General features: G+C 43.2%; 1 protein-coding gene across 3 annotated transcripts in view; it reads left to right on the plus strand.

The window, feature by feature from the left end:
• Nucleotides 1-24,660, plus strand: part of LOC125714578 (1-phosphatidylinositol 4,5-bisphosphate phosphodiesterase beta-1-like) — a 108,739-nt gene that overhangs the window by 15,920 nt on the left and 68,159 nt on the right. For all 3 annotated transcript variants that reach the window (XM_048985302.1, XM_048985304.1, XM_048985303.1), the window contains exon 3: nucleotides 20,602-20,670. In XM_048985302.1, the coding sequence (XP_048841259.1) occupies nucleotides 20,602-20,670 (69 nt within the window). The remainder of the gene's footprint in view (nucleotides 1-20,601; nucleotides 20,671-24,660) is intronic.

The following is a 24,660-nucleotide window of genomic DNA, read 5'->3' on the forward strand; positions in this document are numbered from 1 at the left end:
CCTTCCAAGCCCAGTGATGGAGAATAAGGGGTAATGCCTTCAGTCTACTTCAGTCCTCACACATCCTGTCATGTGGCTGAGCTTCATTTCCTGGAGAGTTCCATCAGTTGACATCCATAGGCTTGGATGGATAAGATCACAATGAGACTATAGTGGGAATCTGTTTTCTTACAGTTTAAAGGGGGGGGGGGGTGATCTGTCCCACTCCTGCACTGTGCATTATGAAAGAAATTAACGGTGCCTTCATCTACCTGATAAGCTAGTTCATTAAACAGTGATGCCAGGCAACTGTCAGGTATTTGCTGAAGCGAGGCCAGTTTGGGTTGAGTGGGTGGGTGGGAGTGCTCAATGTGAACTTTCAGTGACTGCAGGTTGATCGAAGAAACGCTAAATCTAAGAGATGTCTGGAAGGGGAAAGATAACATGTATGAATGAGTGTCATTTAGTAACACAGCAGTGGTGACCTAAGGCTTAGGAAGGTGTGCTTCTGATTGAATGGTTGCTGGTTTGCATCCCCGAACAGCAAGGTACTGCTAAGGTACCTTGAGCAAAGATACTGCCCCCAAGCAATGGTGCCCGGGTGCTGAATTAGCTGCGCCCTGCTAAGTCACACATGGCTGAAATGCAGAGGACACATTTCATTGTTGTGTGCTGTGGTGTGTCAATGGCAATCACTTTTTTACCTGTTTGTTTGGCATATGTATTGGGAATGGATTGGTCAACAGAGAAGATTATCAACCAAACCAGCAATAAATGCACATCTGTATACACATTCATTTTCTGAATAATTATTATTGGGCTGTGACTCCCCCCCCCCCCCCAAAATGTGCTCTCACCTGTCTGCATTAACATCAGTTTTGCACCTGCACTCCAGAAAGGTACTTAAGACTGGACCATATTGCAAAAGAAGTGTGTCTATTAATATGTGCTTAAAATAACGCAAGAATGATCAATAATGATTCTGTGCTTTTGCCCTCCAGTGGGATTCAGGGTAAATTTTCTCCCTCAGCCGGTGGTGTTATTCTCCTCCGTTGCCCTTATTTTCCTCACGGGCGTCTCGCTTGCGTAATGATGAGACTGGCTCACCGTGTTTTGTCGTGCCTTCGTGGTCTGAGGCTTATGTGCCGCTCACATCCTGCTTGTAACTGAAGATTGGTAGAGAGAGAGAGTGATTAAATGATAAACAGGGATGTGTCAGGTTCAGCACTATAAGGTAAGAGAGTCATCTGCATGTTAAGCTGTGTTTCTCCTATTTTAATTCTTTTGGCTTGATTTGTTGATTTGTGTCTCTACAGGGTGTTTTTGATGGAGTGTCTATAATGAGGAGAACTTAGACCTGGCAGAAATTTAGGATGAATCACTATGGTTCTACTAGAAATCATGAGCGTATTTGTGTATTTCTGTGTCTTTTTCAAACTGTTCACTTGTTTCGCAGTTTTACCAATGATAGCTACAAAAAAAGTAACTCTTCCGATATGAGTTTTCATTTGGGAAATGTGTCATATTCTGTAAGTATTCCTGCCATATATTAGGAGTGCAAGTAAACAGAAAATGGCCATGAATCCTAAAGGAGTTGCAGCTGTCAGAGCATTTCAGGATGGAACCGCTCGATTCTCTGCCATTTGGCAAGTTGCTTTTAATCATTTACAACTGTTTTGTGTTGTGATGAGTTCATTTTCGTTTGCATTTTTAGCAGACAAGCCTTGTTCTGAATGGCGTACTAAGTAGTTATTGTTTATTGTCGCTGTGTAGAGTTTTTGAAGTTTGTCTAAATCCCGCAGCACTATGTGCTACAAATAAAAATGAAAAACAAGCCAGTTTTTCCATTTTTTATTAATTCGAAAAAAAAAAATTGAGCAGCGAGCTTTGTGCTATTCAGTTTCGTCTTTGCTTTCTCGATCTCACAAATACTGTTTTAACTGAATTAATACATTTTAGATGAATCACACCGGTCAAAGAGTACATGATACTTGGGACCTTTAGTGCTATAGACATTGGGGGTAGACAGTTTATGCTCACAGTGTGTTGTGTGTCCCAGGCAAACGTGCACTAACGCATCCCTGGCATTTACCTGATCATTCCTGTCGTCATAATGTGGAGGAGAAATGGAACATGTCACTAAAACAACTAATTCATGCTCTGAAGCTTTCTACCAATGATCTTCCCATTTCCCGCCTTTCCCCAGTGGGAAACGCAGCCATCCAAATGCTGACTGGTGTTAGCATTTCCGGAGGCTTCCGTGGTCCTTGAAGGTTAGTGAGGTCACTGCTTTGCATGATGGAGTGCTTTATTTTAAGACCACGCAGCACACTGTTTATGTAAATTTGCTGCCTGTACAGCATCTTAAATCCTTATTCTCTCATGGTGTCTTCAGAATAACTCAGTAACTACCTTGGTGTTCATGGAATAAAAATACAAAACTCCAAAAACTCTGAATGTTTAAAATGTGTATTTAAAATGTGTATATACCTGCGGATCTGTACCGGTCTATAGTTGGCCAAAAAAAAAACCTTAGCTTGCTGTGCCATTTGTATCTGATTGTCTTTGTCATTGTACAAATTTACTCATCATTTATTCTGAGAATAATGCATCTTAAGATGGGGCGGCATGGTGGTGCCGTGGTTAGCACTGTTGTCTCACACCTCTGGGACCCGGGTTCGAGTCTCCGCCTGGGTCACATGTGTGTGGAGTTTGCATGTTCTCCCCATGTCGTAGTGGGTTTTCCTCTGGGTACTCCGGTTACCCCCCCCACAGTCCAAAAACATGCTGAGGCTAATTGGAGTCGCTAAATTGCCCATAGGAATGCGTGTGTGAGTGAATGAATGGTGTGTGAGTGTGCCCTGCGATGGGCTGGCCTCCCATCCTGGGCTGTTCCCTGCCTCGTGCCCATTGCTTTCAGGATAGGCTCTGGACCCCCACAACCCAGTAATAGGATAAGTAGTTTGGAAAATGGATGGATGCATCTTAAGATGAATATTTAATTGCATGCAAATAATGCATTTTTACCTTAAAAATGATTAACTTTGTTTTTCTTAATCCTAAACTGTTTCACGGGATATGAAAGGAGATTTCGGGGGGAAAAAATCCGGTTAAAATGCCATCAGGACCCAGATCCAGTGTTACATCACTGGTTAAAAACATTTTTGTGAACCGAAATAAGTTTACGTGCATGAGATTCAGTCAATCCTGGAAACTCTCGTTAGCAGATGGGCTCTTATCACCCAAAATGCAGATTGACTTGGGAACCAAACCATCTGCAACGAACTTTGTTGGAAAACGGTGAATTAAAACGGATCAGAAGTAAATCACAGTGCTCTCAGTGGTTTACCTTTAAAGAATAAATTAAACTGGCAAACGTGCACACAAGGAATTTAAAGAAAACTTTAAAGTCTTTATATAACTGTCTCTTTGCACAAAATGTTTGAGGTTTGGTGCACAGAATGGCCTTGAATCTAATCCAGTAAGTTAGTGTGCAGCTGATACAAAGTCTGATGATAAACTTTGGTCGAGACAATGTTTCCTCACAGCCTGCTAACGTGAGGACGCATTCCTGGCCACGGTCTCATTACTCAGCATGCTTCACGGGCAAGAGACGTTCTCGGATGCAAGAGAAAGCCTTTTCTGCGGCTACTGAGATATACTTGACTTTGGTATGAAGCACAGAGGCGTGTCGTAAAAAAGCTGGTGCTTCGAGGTGTCCTCTTTTATTTTTTTTACATTTATTTAGCAGACGTTGCTATCCGAAGCAGTTGGATGTTTTTTGAGAAAGCAGAGTCAGATAATCCCTGGAGTATTTGGGGGGGGGGGGGGGGTTAGGGTCCTTGCTTAAAGCTCCAACCGTGACATCACTCTGATGACCATGGGATTCGATCCAGCGAGTCACAGCATCCTAACCAACCCTAATCTTATTATAATTGTAGCACCTCATAAATACAGCAGTAAAGGCTTTCAATGCATTTCTACTCCCCCATCAACGGCTTGAGCAGATCGGTGCTTCGGCAGAACCCTCTCCAGCTTGTTGTGAGGCACCCTTTCATTCTTCTTCATTTTCCGCACTTTCGGCATTATGCTCGCACTGCCTGACCCTCCCCATAGGTAGCTCTGCCCTGATATGTCATTTATATAATGCGGCATTGGATGGACCAACGATGCTTTTAGTGCTCAGGGGCTCTGAATGCTGTAGCAGGCCATTGTGTCCTGACGGGCTTGATCGTTTTTTGGTAAATTGCTTGTGGGGTGTCCGGGTAATTGTCTCCGACATGCCGTACGTTTCTCAAAGCCGCCGTTAAAAGCGTTCTTAGCCGAAGAGAATTAAACGGAGGATTATTTTTGAACGTGGGTGGCTCAGTGGATAACCTCACGCTGCGTGGTCTGCGGGTTTGATTCCGGCGTCTGCCTGTGTATGTGTGCCGATTATCCCTGTTTAGAGGGGGGGGGCGGGTATGACAAGCAGATGAATGACGTCTCTGAACTTGCTTTGGTGTGTATGTGAGTGTAAGTCTTGCATTTGACTGGCATCCCATCCATGGAGGCCCCTTCCTCGTTCCAATGCTTCCTGTCATGGTGTCCAAGCCCACTATGTGCAAGATAAGGGATTATGGAAGATGGGTAGATGTCACCAAACACTGGGGAAAAAGAACCGAGGGAGGTAGGCATGCATACATACAAACGTATGTCCATACACTACCAGTCAAAAGTTTTTGCACGCCACTTTTCCATTTATTTCATAAACTGCAGATTTTGTATTCTTGTTAAACCCTTGAAAGTTTGGTGACCAACTATAAATGAAAATATAAGTTAAATGAAGCTAGTTTCCTTTATAACATGGAAAGATTATGTAACAGTGCATGTCTGACATCCTGTTAACTGGTTGTGTGGTAATGGCAGAGTCACATTCTAGGCTGTTCTTTAATTTTAAGTCCCATGAAACAGAGCAGTATTTAATGTCCTTTGTAGAGAGCATGTCTCAGACTTTCACTGTTATTGTAACTGCTAGAGGAGGTTACTTTGATGAATCAAAGGTATGACATTTTATTGATAATTGCAAAATATTGTACAAAAACTTTTAACTGGTAGTGTGTATATATACATGCATGCATACATACTTGCATTTTACATTTAGCAGATACTTTTGTTCAAAGTAATATGCGGTTAAGGAAGTCTTTAGGTCACGAGAGCAGCGTCAGTCACTGTCCCTGTACCATTTGGGGTTAAGTGTCTTGTGATGATACGATTAATCTGCTGTCCGTGGGATTTGAACCCACAAGCTCCCAGTAACAAATCCCTAAGCTGATGAGCCACGCACGCCCCCCCCACCATCGTCCTTCCTCTCCCGGCTTGCAGTTTACATTGTACTCCCAGTACTGGAGCAGAGCATTGAACACGCAGGCGCAATTTGAACGTTTTTTTAAAGTTTGCCGACGATTTCCCCACTCTTCCTGCCCCATTTATAGTTAAACGCTTAAAGTATGTCAAAAATGTGGGTCACATCTTTTTTTTTTTTGTGAGCTCAGTCAAATTGGTAAAAGGATAAAGACGATATCAAATTTTAACAACTCGGCTGTGCTTTGGGTGAGCTGGAAACACAAAGTCTGTCATACTTAAAATACCATCCGTCCTCTGAGGCTGTTCCACGAGAGAACGGTGGGGAGCAAAGAAATGGGTTCTTTAGGCGAAAAAGCGTGAGCATCCACATTTTACAACAGATTGCATAGCAAAAAGAGTTGGGGTAGACTTGGAGCAAAACGTGCAATGATGGTCTATTTGTAAAAAGAAAAAAAAAAGCATTGCTAGGTCTTGCTGTCATCGTTTTGAATTGCAGAGTGTATGTTAGCAGTTGCTATTAGCCATCTGTTGCTAAAGACTAGCATCGATGATCGTAGTCAATCTCATCGTGGTATTGAGGTCACGTCGTACTTGTAGCTTGCCACTTGTTGGTTCCACTTGCACAGGCAGTGATATCCAACTTCATCTTCTGTGCAGTCAGATTTTAGGCTAATCAGACACTTCATATAGGCGTGCAGTTGTCTTGTGCCTTTGCTGCATAGCTGTTCAGCTTCAGTCGCCATTTGGTCAATGGACAGCCTTTTTAAGGATGATTAGCAATTGTTCTGCTTTTCCGGAGTACAACGGGAGCACTGTGTCCTCTACGCGAAGAATGTGTTTCTTCGCAGTCTTGATCAGCTTTATCTGCACAATCAACAGGCTTCCTGATCACAATGGGCAAGTGGATGTGAATCTCAAGCATAGAACGATGGTTGCGATTGCAGATGAATATTTACCCATCGTAGCTGAATCCTCTCTGTCATTCTGGAGTGCAAAACACTGTGCACTTTAGTCCGATATCGTGGTGTGCAGCATATATCACAATGAAACCAGGGATTTGGGAGGGGGGGGGGAGGGGGGCATCACCTTGAAAGTTATGCCAGGAAGTCAAAATGGTAAAGGGAAGAATAGAGATTAATAAATATTCCACACATTAGGTGGGGACAAAAAGTCCACTGAATCATAACCCAGACGTGTGAGATCACAGCAATGTGACTATGAGACAGCAGTGTCAGATAAACCTGTGGTAGAACAGGAAGTAGATGATATTTCCTGTCATAATCCAAGCCACCCTGTGTTCACTGTGCATTGACTGTAGTGACCATTATCTCAAGGTTAAAGGTTCAACACAAAAGGGGAATCCTGAGCCTGGTGTAACGAATTGCATTTTTTTCCCCCTTATTCAAAATAAACACAAGCACATGAAATACACATAAGGGTGGTATGTTTGTCAGACGTAGCTATGGAAAAGGCTTAGTGCGAAAAGACCGTGTGATACCAAGGTTTATGGGATCACCAAAGGTGTATTTTAAGGAATAAATCAGAGACAGTAACAGATAAAGTTTCACAGTTTTCATGGAGCTAATGGAACAGAGGGACAACAAATTCACACACATTACTGACGTCACACTGCAGTTTGTTTGGGTTCCTGGGTCTGATGCCAGACAGAACAAAGGAAGAGGAACAGGTTGAACAAATCAACATGGACGACCTTTCCACTGTCCTCCTCCCTGCTGTTTTACAATGAGATACTCCTGCTTTATAATATGCAAGTGAAACACACTGTATCACACAGCGTTAATAACCTGAAATGTACAGGCAATCCAGGCGCCAGGGACAGCAAGTTAGTCCTGAATGCATGAAGGAGGCAGTGTCAGAGATCAGGAGCTGAAGCGCTGCCAGAAGACAAGCTTTTCGGGTCTCCGCGATCCTTAGGACGAGCTTTTCGAGGGTCTCCGCAGGCCTGGGGACGAGCTTTTCGAGGGTCTCCGCTATCCTTAGGACGAGCTTTTCGAGGGTCTCCGCGGGCCTGGGGATGAGCTTTTCGAGGGTCTCCATGGGCCTGGGGACGAGCTTTTCGAGGGTCTCCGCGATGCTTAGGACGAGCTTTTCGAGGGTCTCCGCGGGCCTGGGGACGAGCTTTTCGAGGGTCTCCGCGGGCCTGGGGACGAGCTTTTCGAGGGTCTCCGCAGGCCTGGGGACGAGCTTTTCGAGGGTCTCCGCGATGCTTAGGACGAGCTTTTCGAGGGTCTCCGCGGGCCTGGGGATGAGGTTTCCTAGGGTCTCGCTGAGCCCGAGCCTTTCCAGGGTCTCCCCAGGCCTGAGGGGAAGCCTTTGCAGGGTCTTTATGGGTGAGCCCGTTTAGGGTCTCCATGAGCCAGAGGGCAAGCCTTCTGAGGGTCACCCTGGGCCTAAGGGCATACCTTTCAAGGGTGTCTGCAGGCTCGAGGGCGAGCATTTTGAGGGTCTTCGTGGAACCTAGGGTGAGCCTTTTGAGGGTTGCCAGGCATCATACCCCCCCCCACATAGGAGCCTATACAAGGGGAAAATTTGATTTCTATACGCTGTAAAAAGGTTTACACTCCAACGTGTATTCATTCATCTTGTTTTATTGAAAGATGGTTTGGACAGCTTTGGAAGACCTTTTACGTGCCTTTGGAATGAAAAAGCAGGTAGCATGATCAGTGTCACAGCTTGAGTTATTGTGCTGCTTAGCCCTTCCCTTGGGGCAGGTTTCGCGTCTCGAGGGTGCCACTGTGCTGTGAATAGGCAGAGATTTGGAAAATATTCATCATTCCTGCATTCATAAACTGTGTTTATCAACATTCAAACCTCACATTTGTGAGCCCCCCCCCCTGAGATTTGGGCCCCCCTTCTAGGACACAAACAGTCACTAACACCAAATATTCATTTTCAGGAACAAGATCCATCAAGTAGGATATCAAAGAAAGAAAATGTGAAAGTGAGGTTCTTGAATCCCTTTCGGAATTGCGCCCATTTTGATGATACTCTATCAGACTCTTCAGCGCCATTGAGCAGTAATTACCATCTCAGTCTAAAATAAGCTTTGAAATAACTGTTACATCTGCTTTGGAAAGTCATCTGCCTTTTTACGGATTAAGTTCAGCGCCGTGCTTTTTAGTAAAGTCAGTTTAAATTTCATGAAATGTGAAGCTACAGCCTTGCAAGCTGGACCTAGACTCAAATCTCTATTTAGACCCACGAACAGGAAAATCATACACGATGGATTTCTGAGTGAGGGACACAAACTGTGCATGTAGGCAGTAGGCTGTGAAATTGGTTTACTATTGTTTTCAGACTCTCCTAAACAAAGCTGGCTGCATACGCGTAGCCTCCCTTCGATTATTGCGAAGCAGATATTTTATTTTCCCTTCATTTGAAACTAGCTTTGAGTAACAGTGCCTGAAGTAAAAAATGAAGGGGGAAAAATCACGTTAAAAAGCTCGCGAAGTGGAGACTCGTTTAAAGGCTTATCTCGCGGGTTCCGGGCCTTGCGGCGTGTGGACGGGGCTGATAGCGATTATCTGTTAATCCCACAAGTCCGGGAGCAGCTGCTGCGGAGTTTTACCGTCTGCCTGGATCGTCGATGACAGCCCCGAACGAACGGCGCAGAACGGGCGATCTGTCACTGCTAACGTGCGAAGGAGACGCACAATAGATCCAGAGGAGGGGGGTGCCTTTGATTGTCATGCCAGTCCTGAAGCGAGCGGTTTAATAAAAACAGCACATCACCGATAATGAGGCCGAGGCTGATTTGTTTCAGCGAGGGCTACGTTGCAGAGGACATCTTGTACTTAATGTGAATAAGTGTCGTCAGTGTTTTGTTTTTTGTGTCGTGTCTTTTTTCCTCCTTGTGAAATGGTTATGGCACATTTTCTGTCATATGTAATCGTGTTATGCTTTCAGGCCAATTAACAAAGAAGTTGTATATAAGTTTAGGTTGACAAAGTGTCAAATCAGCTGACACATAATTCAGAAGTAGTACGTTACGGGAACAGGAACAACCAATATCACTCCAACTGTAAATTACTGCACTGGACAAGGTCATTTTTCTTACAGACGGGCGGCTTTAATTTCGCATTTTGAATGAGACCCTTTTCCAGGAAATGTGCTGTTTCTGCCACAGAAGCAGAAACCTCTAGCGCTTTCAGATACGCGTACTTGGGAGTTCAGGCCTGGATTCTAGTGTAGTCTAGGCTTATCGAAATGCAAACAGTGGAAAACAAGGCAGCTTGTGGGTACCCCTGAAGGTCGACAGAGATGTAGAACATGCATTTCCATCTACAAAGATCTTTCATTTACCCTTGTTTTTTTTTTCTTTTTAACCAAACTGGCTACGGGTGCTTTGCATCTTGGGATACTTCTGCACCAAACTCATTATGTGTGCTTTGCATCATGGGATACGACCGACCACATACATCACAGCATGGATTAAAAAGGCAGACATCAATGCACTGGGATTAAAGGTGTCAGAGTTTTATGAAGTGTACCTATCCGCTGTGGTTGTTGACATAATTATCATGCGAGTCAAAGGCTTCCCTGGGTGATGGGGGAAATGCTTTTTAATTGTCATTTAATCATTTTACTATTGACCCCACTCCATTTTACTATTTATGAAAAGTTAATCATTATTATTAATATTATTTACTTCGGAATTGTACAGAAAATGTTTTGGCAGTAATAAGCTGATTTTTTTGGCTGAAATAAGATATTCATTTTAATGGAATCGTGCAGTAATGCTTAGTCAGTGGGGAATGTCATACATATTTATGCAATGTTTGAAAGTCGAGCAAAAAGGTTATATATAAAACCGTGTAGTTTAAAAGATAACAGTAATGCGTATTTGGTTTTTTTCCCCACAGACATTATTAGGACTCGGGCGTTCTTTGTGAACAGGAGGACTGCCACCGTCTTTATTTCCGCTGATTTAGTCCCGCTGATCGCCGCGGTGCGTCGGCGCTTTAAAGACGCTTCAAAGGCGACTCGTACTGCGGCACCCAGCGCTCTTTACCTTGGAGAGCCGCCGTCAGCGGGGCGTGTTCGGGTGACGGCGCTTTGTAGGGATCGTTCTGCGGGATCAGACGCCCGGTTTGGCATGAGTAACGTCAAATCACCGCTGTTCCGTTTTTATAACCTACACATTTATAACCTCATCTGTTCATAATGACACTTTATGTATTTTTTTGTGAAATAAAGTGAAGTTACACGCTTCCCAGGCAGCACTACTCAGCTGATACAACCCGCAAATTTTACACCAGCTGATACAACCCGTATTGGAAGAATATAATTAAAATGACTTTTCCTCATTTAAATGATGGTTTAATTATGCCTATGAGAATTATTAAGCGTATCGTCTCAATAAAAAGTGAAGCATCCGATTGCCAAAATGTCTTTTTAAATTACCGAGCTGTACAATCTGATCCTTTCTACCATTTTAAGCAAATTATTTCAGTAAACAGTTTAGAAAACTTAAGTTGCAGGGTCACAGAAAGTCTTTCTTATTAAAACAACACATTAATACATAGGTTATAGTATCGGTTATTATTACCACCTATTTTCGTCACCTAATTACAAAAGAACATTATTTGATTGAAAAAACGTTGACTCGGTGTTGTAATACTGCATATAGGATACAAATCAGTTATTTAGCAGTTATACACTGGAATAAGAATGTCTCCAGTTAAAGAACTATTTGAAGGATATCCGGGCAATGGACAGTCTGTGCAAGACTAGCACTCAACAAAATGGACTTCATATATTTTTTTTTTGCATTGAATTACCCATTAAGGATCAGTTTATCATTGTGAGCCAGTAAGACAATTTAGCAGTGAAAGAGAAAACCCAGCAGTACCTTGATGAAATCTATACCTCAGCTTCAAATCGAAAATAAAACATTCAGGAGTGGCCAGTCATCGGCTGAAAGCGAGAAGAAGCAGTTTGGGGTTGGGGGCTGCTCTGTGTCCACTGGCCAGTGTCCCAGTCCACAATGCAGCATTAGATTATTAATAATCATGTTGTCCCTATGCCAGGATGTAATCTATTAGTGGACAGCAGGTGGCATAGTCATTAAAGAATGGGACTTGTGGTAAAGGAGATCACATTTTCAAATACGTGGAGCGAGAGTTGCTTTTACCTCTGCGATATGCTGAGCTTAAATAACTTCAGTTGGCTTCTGTCTCTATAAATGCATTTTGTTTTTTGTTCAATCTGGTTACACAGAGAAATAATTCAATAACACAATGATGCTGGACGACTGAGTAAATGCTTCTTCTGTGTAGGAGCCAGGAAGACTCCTGTCTGACAGTGGACTTGGGGGGTCGTGTCGTTGGTCAGGTCCCGGCCCCCTTGCGACCTGTGGCACTCTGGGCAGTTCATGGGCTGCTTTCTGCAGGCAAACTCTTAACTAAGTTTCTCCTGATGCCCTGTTGTAGAATATGGTCAAGATGACTTTCCTTCTGCGTCTTCTGTGACATTAACCAGCGTGTGCTGGGTATCTTCACCAAATCCAGCCTGTTGTGCCATCAGCAGTAACACTGTTTACGGCACAGCACCTCATCTATAGATTTTACATGTAGCTGCTCAGCTGACATTCATCATTTCTGCCCAGTTAAACCATTAACATTTTACTGACCATGTCAGTTGACAAATAAATCTTTCTAAAAAAGGGCGAGGCCGGAAGTACGGCCTCTTCTGGAGCCAAGCACAGCAGCCGCCAAGTCCCCGCGTTGTCTGTGTGTAAGACTGTACGTCCTAAAGCTCATGTTGATTTAACACTGAGGGAAATGTCGGCTGTTTATCCCAGTGCTTTATACACTGCACGTTGTCACTTCTAATGCAGTTTTGGCAATGTTCAGTTACTCAATTAACTTAACGTGTTGGGGAACGCAGTGTCGAAGGCGATATTTTCAGAAATTACGCATTGTTTTTCTTCTTATTAAGCAGCAATGTAGGAACTTTGCTGAATGGTGTCTATCATATGACCTGCGGTAGTATTAATGATGAATAAAATCTACTGGGCAGCGTTTTATAGATCAGAATTCCTCTCCTGTCAGTGTTCGCCTCCACGTCGTAACCCTGAGGCCTGATGTTTGTCATCTGATGGTTGCTCGGTCTGGAACTATGTAAGGAATAGCCCTAGTGACAGAATAACCATCTGATTTGTGCTTCGCCCTGTCCGTTTCTGTTTTTTTTTTTTTTTTTTAGATGATGAGCCAATGGCACAAGTAGTGGGCGGGACCAAGCTGTGTGTGACTATCAAATTTGATGACTCATATTCGTCGATGTCTGGCAGTGCCTGAATGGTACAGAGGGAGAGACATAACAAACTGTCATTGTGGCTGTTATATCGAAGTGCCCATTAAGAAACCCTGTGAAATAAATGGTGCTTTTGTCCAGGGTGCCCTTATGCAACGGTCTTCATTTTTTTCTGGAAAACAAAAAGGTTAATTCATCGCAGCATATGCTGTTGCCCTGTACCGTCTGTTTATCTTAATTTCAGCTTGACTTTTTATTTTTAAGCTACCGTGATTCACAGTAATCCGTAAATGTTATTTACTTCCCCTTTTTGTGAGGCACCCTTCAGCACTCAGTGTATAGATTTATCACCCAATTATGATGCTAAAGGGCCCCAGTGTGGGATTAGCAGGGGTGTATTTCCACTGTCCAAAGACATGGATGTCGATAGATGGAGGGCGGGGCCTCTTTGCTCCCTGTGATTGGCTGTCAGTGATTGATGGAGGGATGGATGGATGCACCATCAAGTATTCCTATTCTAATGAGAGAACTACACTGTAGATACTGTTACTGCTATGGAAGTCCTTATCAGAGCATATTATCAGATCATATTAGAAATGTATAAAATAGCTGTACATCTGTGAACTTCCATTCTTATTCACTATGCATGTTTGTCATGTGAGATATGGCCAAAAAGGTCATATACGTTTTTGAAGTTTCAAAATTAACAAATGGAACAGATTGATGGTTCCTGGTTAAGCCAGGTGCTATTGTTTTACCTTTCTTTGAATATGTTAATGCTCTTTTTAATGTGATGAGCCAATCAGAAAAATTTGAATATATTAGTCAGTTTAATTAATTGTGGACTACACCGACTGGCTTAAAGTATAACATCATACTTACAAGCTACTGTCAGAGATGCCTCTAGTGATTTTGGGCCACATGAACATGTATAATATTGGGTCCCCAACCCAGATTGACAATTATATCCCCCCCCCCCCATTACAGTTAGTTCTTACTATCAAACTCAGTAAACCTAGTGAAGACTAGAGGAGCATCAGTTTTAACGGCCTAACCGATTGTTGGAGATTTTATCTCGATCGACTTTGAGCTGCTGGTGTTAGTGGTATTCATAACAGGACTGAAGACTTGTGAGGATCAAGGAAGGACGTAGTACACATGCAGGTAAGTCAGGGGAACATAATCCGGCACAATATACTCTGCAAACACTAAAGGACATGAGGATATTTAGAATTCAGGGCGAGACATGCCGGGATATGCAAATTAACTGTGTACCGATACAGGAATCGCAATACTTTGACTTTTTTAATTGAAGGTGGTGTTTAAAATTAACGGATGTTTTCCTGACCATGATTTAGTTCATCCATTCATCCATCCATCTATCTGTCTATTTTCCGCGGCTCCTTATCCCTGAAGGTTCAAGTCTGGGATGCCCAGAGCCAGTTTAGTAAAGTTCATTTGACCTTTAATTTTTCTGGCAAAAATAGCTCGGTGTGACTTACAGGTCTTTGCATTCGACAACAGAAGCAGATACAACCGACACCTAATCAATGAGTTACATGCCATATTCAGAATTGACTAGAGAATATGTATGATGTTTTAAAAGGACATTAATTATGACCCTTGTAACATAGTTAAAATATGCACATTTTTATACAGAAGTCCAGTTAATAAGGCAATTAAAATACAAAAGTTATGTATTTAAATGCTTGAATTGACGTATGTAGTGGTGGGGGGGGGGGGGGGGGGGGATAGCTGAGAATTAAAGTCAAAGTAACAATGAGCAAGTCACTAAATACAGATCAGGGAGAAGCTTCTAGAAAGAGGTCGAGATGCGGCTGGGAGTTCGGCAGGGCAGGACTGAAAGTGAACAGGCTAGTTAGGCTGTGAAAAAAATGCAGGAAATATGAAGTAAAGCTGTTACATTCGCAAAATAAAATCCAGAGTCCACATGAGCTTCCACTCTCCGACAGGTTAGACCGCCATGGCTGCACAGGAAACTAAAAATATACAAACTAAAACTAAATTACGGATCTGTGATTACTAATTACTGTCTGAATGTGATGGTGATGTTTGCAAAACGTGCCTGAAGGCGACGGAACCAGGTATTTTCTTGAAGAGATCAGACTGAGGTTCATCGGTGGACCAGTGGACTGTGGGTGGAGTCGTTGTCTTCTTGGAGAGGGTAACACTGACCAGGCCAGTGTAATGTGAACCATGGGCTCTGTGCTATGAGGACCAATCGCTGGCAGGGAACCCACCGGAGCTGGTCCGAAATGTCCCCACTCTTTGGTGTTTTCTCACTTGAAATATGATTTATTAGTTTATCAGCTTCATTTGTATATCACTGTGGACAAAAGCATCAGGCAGACAAATTTATGTAAATCTACGCTATAATGTGAAATATAGAAGATTCTGCATAAAAAAACAATAAAGTATATAACCCATAAAAACATTATTAATTTACAAAGAAATACTTTATCTTCAGCGGAAGATAAGTAGCTTAATATCTGTGTAAACTTGAAGTTTAAGATGTGAGATCATCTTCATGTTCCTTATCTAGTACATTGTTGCTTTGAAGGACAACGATAATATTAAGCAGATAGCCAGCCAGTCAGGGTTGTTGGACTTACTGTTTTCTCCCCACAGCAGTGAATTAAATCGTTTCATCATGCCCTGTTGCTGTGTGCATGGCTTCTCATTTCAGTTCAGTACTCTGCCTAATGGTGTGAGAGCAGCCCTCTTCCAGGAAACGCAAAAATTTTGCAATACCGCTTTCTACATGCTAATGTATGTTAAGCAGATTCTTAGTTTCTTTGACCAGCCGGTTATTAATAAATGTGGCTGAACAGAAGGATCTAATCCAGCACTGGACCACGAGGCTGGTAAATTTCTGAATCTACTGGAATGGGACTCTCTGGGTGGTCTGACTATGCATGAGAAGCAGCGATAGAGGGGAGAACAGCCGAAGACACTCCTGAATGCTCAATAATGCCGTTCCCTGCAACATGCTGGGCATTCGTCACTGGTCACACTGGTGCTCTGGTGTTCTGGACTGATTCCTGCTTTGAGTTATGTGCTACTGAGGCCTTTTCTGCGTCTTAAATTGAAAGTCGAGTCAGGCAGATTTTACACTGTCTGTAGGCAGGAGTACAAGGACAAAATAGTGGTCCATCAGTTTTTATTGTTTATGTTATTATTATTATCATCATCATCATTAACATCTTCCTCTAGTGGACTTTATTGTCATATTAAGCCCTTATTATAAACTAGAGGAACAATTAAATAAGTGACTGACCCAAGTGGGTTGGGCTTAATTACTGTATGTGGTAATAAAATAATTCTTTAAATTAATTTAATTTACATAACCTATGTGTTTATAAGTAGGAATGTTCAAATACCCTGTTTCTTTGCTCTACCGTATCCTGACATGATCTGAGCCTATTTTTTTTTTGAGCCGGACAGTAAGGCTCACACATGGTGGGTAGTTATAGTGACTAGAGACATGTGATATCCCTGTTCAAATACACCCATTAAACCTGGTAATTAGCCGATTAAGATGTGTTAGATTCTGGGCCTCCAGGACTGAAATTGGGCAACTCTGGTGTAGGACGTACAGAGCAGAAACAGCGAAGGCTATGAAGTGAAATCCAAAATATGGAAGCTAATAATCTAATAATTTATAATGAAATACTGCATTGGCTTTCACTGTATAAACCCCGACAAAATGATGCTTCACTGTAATGAACAAAGACTGCATCCTGCTGTTACTATGAGAAAGGCAGTTCTTGTGTCATGTTGATGTAAATATAATGGTCAAGTATTTTACTAACTGTACAGGTTAGTTCTTGTTATCGTTTGATGATTTGAATATTCTTTTGCCTTATGCAACAGCTTTTTCGTTTCAGGCATATGCAAATCTGCTGTGCCCTGTAACCAGGCAAACGGTAGTAAAGAAGGACCCGGAAGCATACCGGCGTAACGTTCTCATCATGAGGGTTACCTGAGAGCCAGTTCCAGCAGATACCCAGTGGTCCCAGTGACAGCGCTTTCTTTGCCTTTACATTGGGCTACTTTACGCCTTCTGACCTTCAATTCTGTGAAGTTCGCTGGCTGTTTTGATTTCTGAAGTGTGTCCTGAAGTCTCAGTCAATTTTCAGCTGCCCCTGTTAAGGATAATTAAACCTGTAGGATAAACGGGGCCTTCTGGGTTCATGTGGGAGGGCAGGATTGTGGGAAACCAGCCTTTCTCTGTAAAGTAACATCCCTGAAGTGTTTCTGTACTGTTATAATTATTTTGTGCTTTCAGTGAATCTCTCTTAGCGACAAACCCTTATTTGGCATTTTAAAGGTGCACAGTGCTGTTGTTGTTGTACGTTTATAAATTTGTCACCTCTAAGGAGCCTAGCTGCTTTCTGTCTTCTGCTTTTCCCATCCTCAGCAAACCATGCGTCACTCTAAATGCTAATAAATTTTACACAAATGACTTGAGTAGCTACAGAGTATTGATTGATTCGAAGAAGATTTTAGTCTACGACCCCACCAAAGATATGCAGATTTGGGGCTTGAGCAAAGGACAGAGTTCTAGGGAATGTGCTTGGTTGCTTCACACGGTGGATACATAAAGTGACAAGCTAAATGCTATATGGAAAAAGTTAACCAGGACACATCAGTATATTGTGGTGCTTGGCAGACCCAGGCATCGCAACGGCAGAAACTAAATGAGGTGAGACGGTTCCAAGCAAGGCAGCTGTTTTACTGTACCCCTTGAAAGGACAAACACCAATCACTACACTGACATGCATTACCGGGAAACGCAGGGAGGTATGGTACCGGATAGTAAAGCACACACGGTGGGTAAACTGCTCCCCCCAAAGGTCGACCATCCTGGCAACCACCACCACCCAGTCCTCAGCTCAACTGTGGATCAAGTCCCAAAGGTCTGGTGGCAGCCTCCAGTGTGCCATCTCCCATTAGGAGAGCCGTTTGCCTGCAAGCTCTGTTGAGGTTGAGGAGACTGGGAAGCTGATGTACGTTGAGCTGCTGACAGGCCTTGGCATTGCAGGTCCCCAGGAGCACTGACCTTTCGCCTTATGTGGCTTGGTGGGAACCTGCTTCCCCTTGCTCCCCTAATTGGGTGGCCTTGCGCAGCCGTTCTAGGTCCCGCTGATACTGGTAGTGCTTCTCCTCCATCTCGCAGTCCTCCCTGGCCAGCTGAGCCTCCAGACTGAGGCAGGCTGCATTTCAGTTGAGCACCATAGTGACACTTTTACTGATTCGGCCTGCTTCCTTTGGCTGTCTTGCTTTTGCTCCCAGCTGGTTGCTCCAACTCCTGGTCCTGCTGGTCCCACTCACACTGCTTGTCCAACTCAGGACACTCCTGAGCCAGCCGAGCCTCCCACCTGGGGCACACCTCCTCACCCAGCACCCAGTGGCTCACCTTTCTGCAGCATCAGCAGATGAGCTTCCTGTCGTGAAGCCTGTAGTCACAAGCAAGCTATCTTCACTGCAAAACTTCTCTTGGCCGTTCCACAGCTGCCAGCAGGTCTGCCAGGCTGGAGTGGACTTGCAGAATGATGTTATGGAGAGCCCACTTTAGCAGTGCCAGCTTTTGGCATCCTACTTCTGACACCAGTGAGGTGCTTGGCAGACCCGGACATCGAGGTAACAGTGATGGGACTAGGCGAGGCGGTTCCAAACAAGAGGGTTCTTCTATTGTACTGTCGCCCTTAAAAGGGCCAGCATGGACATCAATCACTACACTGACAGACATGAGGAAATGGAGGGAGGTCTGATGCCGGATAGTAAGGCACACACATGGTGGGTAGTTATACAGTTACTAGAAACATGTGAGGACTGGACAGGATTCACACATGACACAGGCAAGGGCACACATTATAAACGGAAACAAGTACTTACAATAACACATACACACATAGAGGCTATCTACAAAGGTCATGAGAATGCCTGGATATGCTAACAGGCGCTGCAGTGTGGAGCCATCTCATCAGCGCTACGATATTATTGTGGGAAGAAAAAATTTTTACGATATCATTTCCCATTTCTCTTCTAGATTTTCCTCAGCTGCGCTTCTGTTCATCTCCCTCATCAGTAGAAGCATCCTATGGGCAAATCAGGTTCAGATCATATCGGGATACGGCAGAGCAAAGGAGATGATTGTGTAAATAAGGGATTTTCTGGGATTTGCCTAGATGCTTGGGTATGGTGATCTGCTGGGTTTGATAGCAGGGTAGTTGTGTTGTGGGGGGGGCCTCTTTGAATGATCTTTTGTTTTGATTTGTGTTGTTACGATAGGTTATTTTTTGCTTGTTTTTGTTTGATAGATTGTCTGCTTGTTTTTCATGGTGATATTTCAATACTTACCTGATATCTGATTACTGTTGCTACTATCCTGTAGTGTAATGCTTTGCTTAACTGGGGCTCATCATGAAAACATCACTTGCGTCATTATTTGTTATATTATTATTGGTTATTGACGGTGGTGGGCACAGCAAACCGAAAAGTTAGCCTCATTAACGGCTGATTCACAAGCTTCAAAATTTTATTCAATAACACTAAACCAATCAACCACAAAAAATTGTGGAAACTTTTATTACATGAATTTAACTTGTTTAATGTTTTGTTGGCTCGGAAACCCTTAAAAACATACCAAGACAGCAAAAATTTTAACCTGCATAACGCTGACGTCCCATCTGTTGGACTAGAGTGATTACCAGGGGACATTTAGGATTTAAATTGCGTATCGTTGGATTCTGTAGTTTCAGGAATAAATCCGCATAGAAATTTTCTTTCTGCGATATTCGTTTGCAAGATATAAGCATTTTTGTTGGAGAAGTCTATATATGTTGGTTGAATTACGTCATGAAAAGAGTATATTATAGAAGTTAATGATGAAGGTATGGCTGTGGAAATATCCAACGAGAAATAGCTTTGTTGTGTCATGCCTGCTCGATTTGTTCCTGCTGAATGTAAATAGCATCTTTGACAGTCAGACCACTATGGGTAACATGTTAACAGAAAAGCCAACCAGTATGACGACACAGATGTGCAGAGCAATGTCAGATTTCGCCAAATTGATTATAAATACACTATCGATGGTCATCGTTGTGGAATGATAACTTCAGAGTAATCACTGCCTTCCAATATGCCCGGGCATCCGCCTCAAATGTGCAGTGATTACGAGGGAATCTGGGGTTTCTGAAAGTGACCAAGGACATGGTCCAGCCTAAAATATCCATAAATGGTCACACTGAGTATAAAGATGGGACAACTAATATCTGTGTTCTGGGGAAATGGTTCAAGGAACCAAGAGTTTGAACATCTGAACAGATGAAGAACAGGAGATTGTGTCTTGTGGTTTGTGTGAATTGGGTCAAAGGAATCCTCAGTCTTGTCATCTGCAGTAGAGGATTCTGGGAGTTTTATAAAGGGGTGTGGTCTCTGTTATGAAGCAGAGGTAGAACCTAACTTTATGGCCCATCCAGCACAACCAGGACTGTAAAATGCATTGGGTCTTGGTCAGTGTGGGGTCCAAACTGGCTGTGCAATAGACCAGCATGCTGCTGGTGGGAAGTACGGGAGGGGGGATCGTAGTACCATAAACAGCCCGTCCCAGAGAGTGGATCCTTTCACTGGCTGGACTGAAAGTATCAGTGTGCCATAATATTCTATGCAATTTTTGTGGAGGTTTAGAGGTACTGAATACTTCATTATTGTTATAATTGTTTGTGGATAATATTGGAGAAGGAGATTACCTTCATATATAATATTTTTCCGTTAGACGTTTATTTCGAGATTGAAGATTCATGACGTTTTATTGGCCCAGTACAAGGAAGAGCTAACAGCACATATAGAAGCTGGTCATGAATCACCGGAAGGTCTGGGTCTGCTGTACTGTATGTGCATGAAATGAGTCACTGCCTTCCGTGGGTCTTTTTAAGATGGTGTCTCATTCTTCTGTTATTTTGCTGTTTGTTACAGGAGACTGAACTTTTGGATATTGCATATATCAAGGATGCAAGAACAGGGAAGTGGAGCCGGACGCCAAAGGTATGACTGTGCTGCTGCTCCTTCGCTGGCTGCGGACCCGGGTTCGACTTTTGCATATGAACTATTGCGAGTGTGGGTGTGATAGACGCCGAGGTCATTTCCTTGCAAATCTCGTTTTTGTGGCAAAGACCGCAAAGCAATCTGTCAAACAGGCATTCGGCTTACAGAGGTTTGTGAGGTATATCACACCCCTGGGGTCTATTTTGTGACGAATCTATGTCACAACTCAGCTAACAGTCAAACCTGAATGTCTGTAAACAGCTTGAAGGAGTCCATCACTCACATTAAACTCGCCCCAGACTTCTCCATTATAATTAACTGTCAGCAAATTCCCCTCCTCGTAGAAATTATTACAGCCATTGATGGAAAAACAGAAATGGGATTTGATGTAAGAAATCTGATTTGAAGATCTTGGTAGGCCTGCCTGTACGTCTGCCAGCTGCCTACCTTCTGCTTAACAGGCTGCTTCATTATATTGCATGGGGCAGTTAGGCTTCAGAACTGGGCTGTATTTGTTTTGGTCCAGCGTGCCTGTTTTCAGCTTACAGCTAAACCTCAAGGGTTCCCTTCTTCTGCTTTCAATACCCAATTCTGAATAAAAGGGGTGTTTAACAACCAGGGGTGGATTAGGGCCCTCAAGCCTCAAGAGGGCTACTTGAGATATTTTTTGAGTCAAAAGAGACACAAGAGAGAATGAAAAATGTGACGTCAATAATCCTCGAAGTTTTTTATTATGGTAAAGCTTGCCACTGTGGGGGCTTGGTGTCCTGGCAGTTAGATCGGCCAGATTTAAAAAGTTTCATAAGTTTAAGCATTCCATTTTTCCCGGGGCAGGGGCCCCTGATTTTGTGGGGGCCCTAGGCTATAGCCTAGGGTAGCCTATGCATTAATCCATCCCTGTTAGTGCCGAAGGTGGCTGACATGCCAGCCACATGCCAGACTGGAGATATTTGAATGATGCTTATTCTTTGGTGCATTTTCCAGCCTTGTGGTTTTCGGACATACTTACATTACGCTCGATGAGTAAGGACAAACACGACCCCGTGAATCTTCAGAGAGAAACCACGTCACAGTTACACTGCAGTCCCCACCTCACTCTGCACCATAGGTGTACATATTGGCCACTTCTCTGAGCAAAACATTCTGTTGCAGTGTCTTATTTTTGAGAAATGCAAGTTGTGAAATGCCACTTACTTATATATTCATATGTGTTGTATGTATTTTTATGATCATGACAAAATCAAAAAAAAATGCCTGTCTGGAAATTAATTACATGTGACATTAATTGAAAATGAACATATTGTGGCACTGGGTGGACTGAGGCATCGCAGGAGCAGTGAGAGACCTGGAGACTTGCTTGCCAGGGCAAAAAGGCTCTTTATTCGCAGTCCTGAAAAGGACTACGGCAGGGCAAGGTTGTCAGACGCCGAACTGCAAGATGCACACACGGTGGGAGATTCACACAAGTTAAATACACGCGAGGATTGGACTGGGTGCACACAAGACACGGGCAAATACACACGTGACAATAGGGAAATGCAACCGTTAACATTAACAACAAGAACAATAATACAACAAGGGCTATTCACTATTGCACGCGGAGCATGCTAGGACATGCGCCCTGCCGGTGCTACAATATTGAATATGAAACTTTATGTGGTATCATTTGAATATGGTTTGGAAGATGCGGTTTTTGTTTGCATACACTGTACATGGATTTAGGTTGTAAGAAGAACTTTAAGGATAATCCATTTTCTGCTGTCACTTACTGTACGCTGGACTGTTATTTATAACCGTTGTTTGGTTAAAGCCTCGTATTTGTAATGTACTGTGGTGTTTGTCTATTTCGTTTCAGAATTTTTAAGATTCCTCCGTATTCCTCACATCCTTGCTGATGCCCCATTAGTGGCTGCCTTTTCATTTGCCTGATGAGAAAGCGGGGTCCTCGTCAGCGACGGCACAGTGCCGTTAGTGTAATGGCAGGGAGCACTTTTAGCCTTTTATCTTGGCAGCTATGAGGACGCCACATTCAATCCTCTTAAAGAGGGCACAGTTCAGCACATAGGATAAGCGTGCCTAAACACTTTCTGTGAGTACCGTAGTCACAGTCATCCCTTATCTTTGTGGCATTTTGTCTGCTCTGTGATTGCTACTGTTTAGGAATGACATTTTCTGAAGTCCTCTAAGAAATCTGCAATAAATTGAATTGTTGAACCATATTCCAATAAATGATGGCATTTTGAAGGATAAAAGCCTGCTAATGAGAGGCTGATCACTGGCACTGACATGTACACAGGATATTGCAGAGGATTAGAGCTCGCGGGGCACGTATTGTCTTTCCTGCCGAGTCGCATTTGCACAGTTCAGTCATTCTTCATTGCCCCCCATAACCATGACCGGAGTCGTCAGCAAATGAAGCTAACTTTGTTGTCTTAAGTAAAACTGCCTTAAACAAGCATATTGATGTTTAGTCTGGTGTGTTAATCGTGGCTGGTAGTAGCTGGTTTAACGCTATAGCTAAGGTATTTTAGCACGATCCCTACTGAACTCACTGCACAGTAATCCATAGGATATTGTATTAAAAAGGAAGAGCCCCCCCCCCGGAAATAAATATGACGGTATTAACATGTTGTTTCATTGTTCCACATGCTGATTGACAGAACACAGTTCCCTCTTCACTCACATAAATCATGCACATGCCATAAAAGCTGGGAAATGTTTTCACGATGAAACAAATGAGAGGAAGTACTTCCAGATGAAATAACTGAGATTTTTTTGGAAATTAAAACAGTCCATCTTTCGAGGTGCCAGTAATGTGATTCTTTTGGATGTGTGTGAAACTGTCTCAAAGTGAACAGAAAAAAGCAGACACTGGACAATGAGATGTCTGCAGGAGAACTGAGGACCGGGACTAGAACCCCATGCTGTTAAAATGTGATCCCAGTTTGAAAGCTGGGTGATATTGTGATTGAGATCGTCCAACCTCTTTGTTTGCTTAAAAATATTGTATTAGGTGGACTGCATAATTCTCCTTCCGACGTCTGTCATACTGTTTTTGAGCATATCATCCAGGCTGCGCAAGATCTCCATGACCATTAGCTTAAACTGAACGTGTGCTGCTTCTCCTCCTGCTCAATTGCTCACTGCCACCTCAGGATATAAAGAAGGTCCTTGTGATTTCTACACCGAACAGAACAGGAACAGGGTCTTCGCCGGTTCGCTTGCTTTAGTGTGGTAGCAAAAACTCACCCTCTCCAAGAGGATTTTTCAGCCCCAAACTGGAACCTTTGCCAAAACCAACAACACAAGAATTTCCTCAGTCAGCATAACACAATTGCCACTTTCACATACATGTTTTGAAAGAATTCAGGGCTCTGATTCGAAAAGACCGCTATGTCTCTTCCTGTTTGTAATCGACCTTTTTATTAGACACAAAGGGGCCGGATCGAGTGCCAGAAAGCTGTCTCTGAGTGCTGCCATCCTGCACCCTTTGTTTTCCTGTCCCCGCGTCACCATTTGAACAACAAACGGCTGCCGGATTCAAAAGGGATCATGTAGTTAAGGTCGATTGCAAGCGCTAATGCGCGTGTTATGTCCTTAAAAGGACGTCGTCTTTGCGGCCCGTGCACATTGGGAATGGGCCGCTTTCTGCTTTTATGGTCGTCTCTCAGCTTTTGCCGCCATGTTTGTTTTTCAAAGCTTAAGTAAACAAATTAGCGGGCAGTCATACGGTCAAATTTGGCTGCTGAAAGTATTTATACTGACAAGCCGAATAAGACTGGTTCCCTCTTACTCCCCTATGATTTTTTGTTTGATCTTGAACATTTTTAGCATTTCTGACATGAAGGAAACAACTGAAGAGCTCGATTAAATGATGGGTCTTTACAGTAGCAGTAGAGTGAGCAGACCTATCAAGAGAAGGCAGACTTATACTGACAAGAGGTGTCTCCAGAGGTTAAGATTACAGTCTGTATAGGAGGATGCAGACTG

Source organism: Brienomyrus brachyistius, chromosome 19 (assembly GCF_023856365.1).
Source record: "Brienomyrus brachyistius isolate T26 chromosome 19, BBRACH_0.4, whole genome shotgun sequence".
Classification (NCBI taxonomy): domain Eukaryota; kingdom Metazoa; phylum Chordata; class Actinopteri; order Osteoglossiformes; family Mormyridae; genus Brienomyrus; species Brienomyrus brachyistius.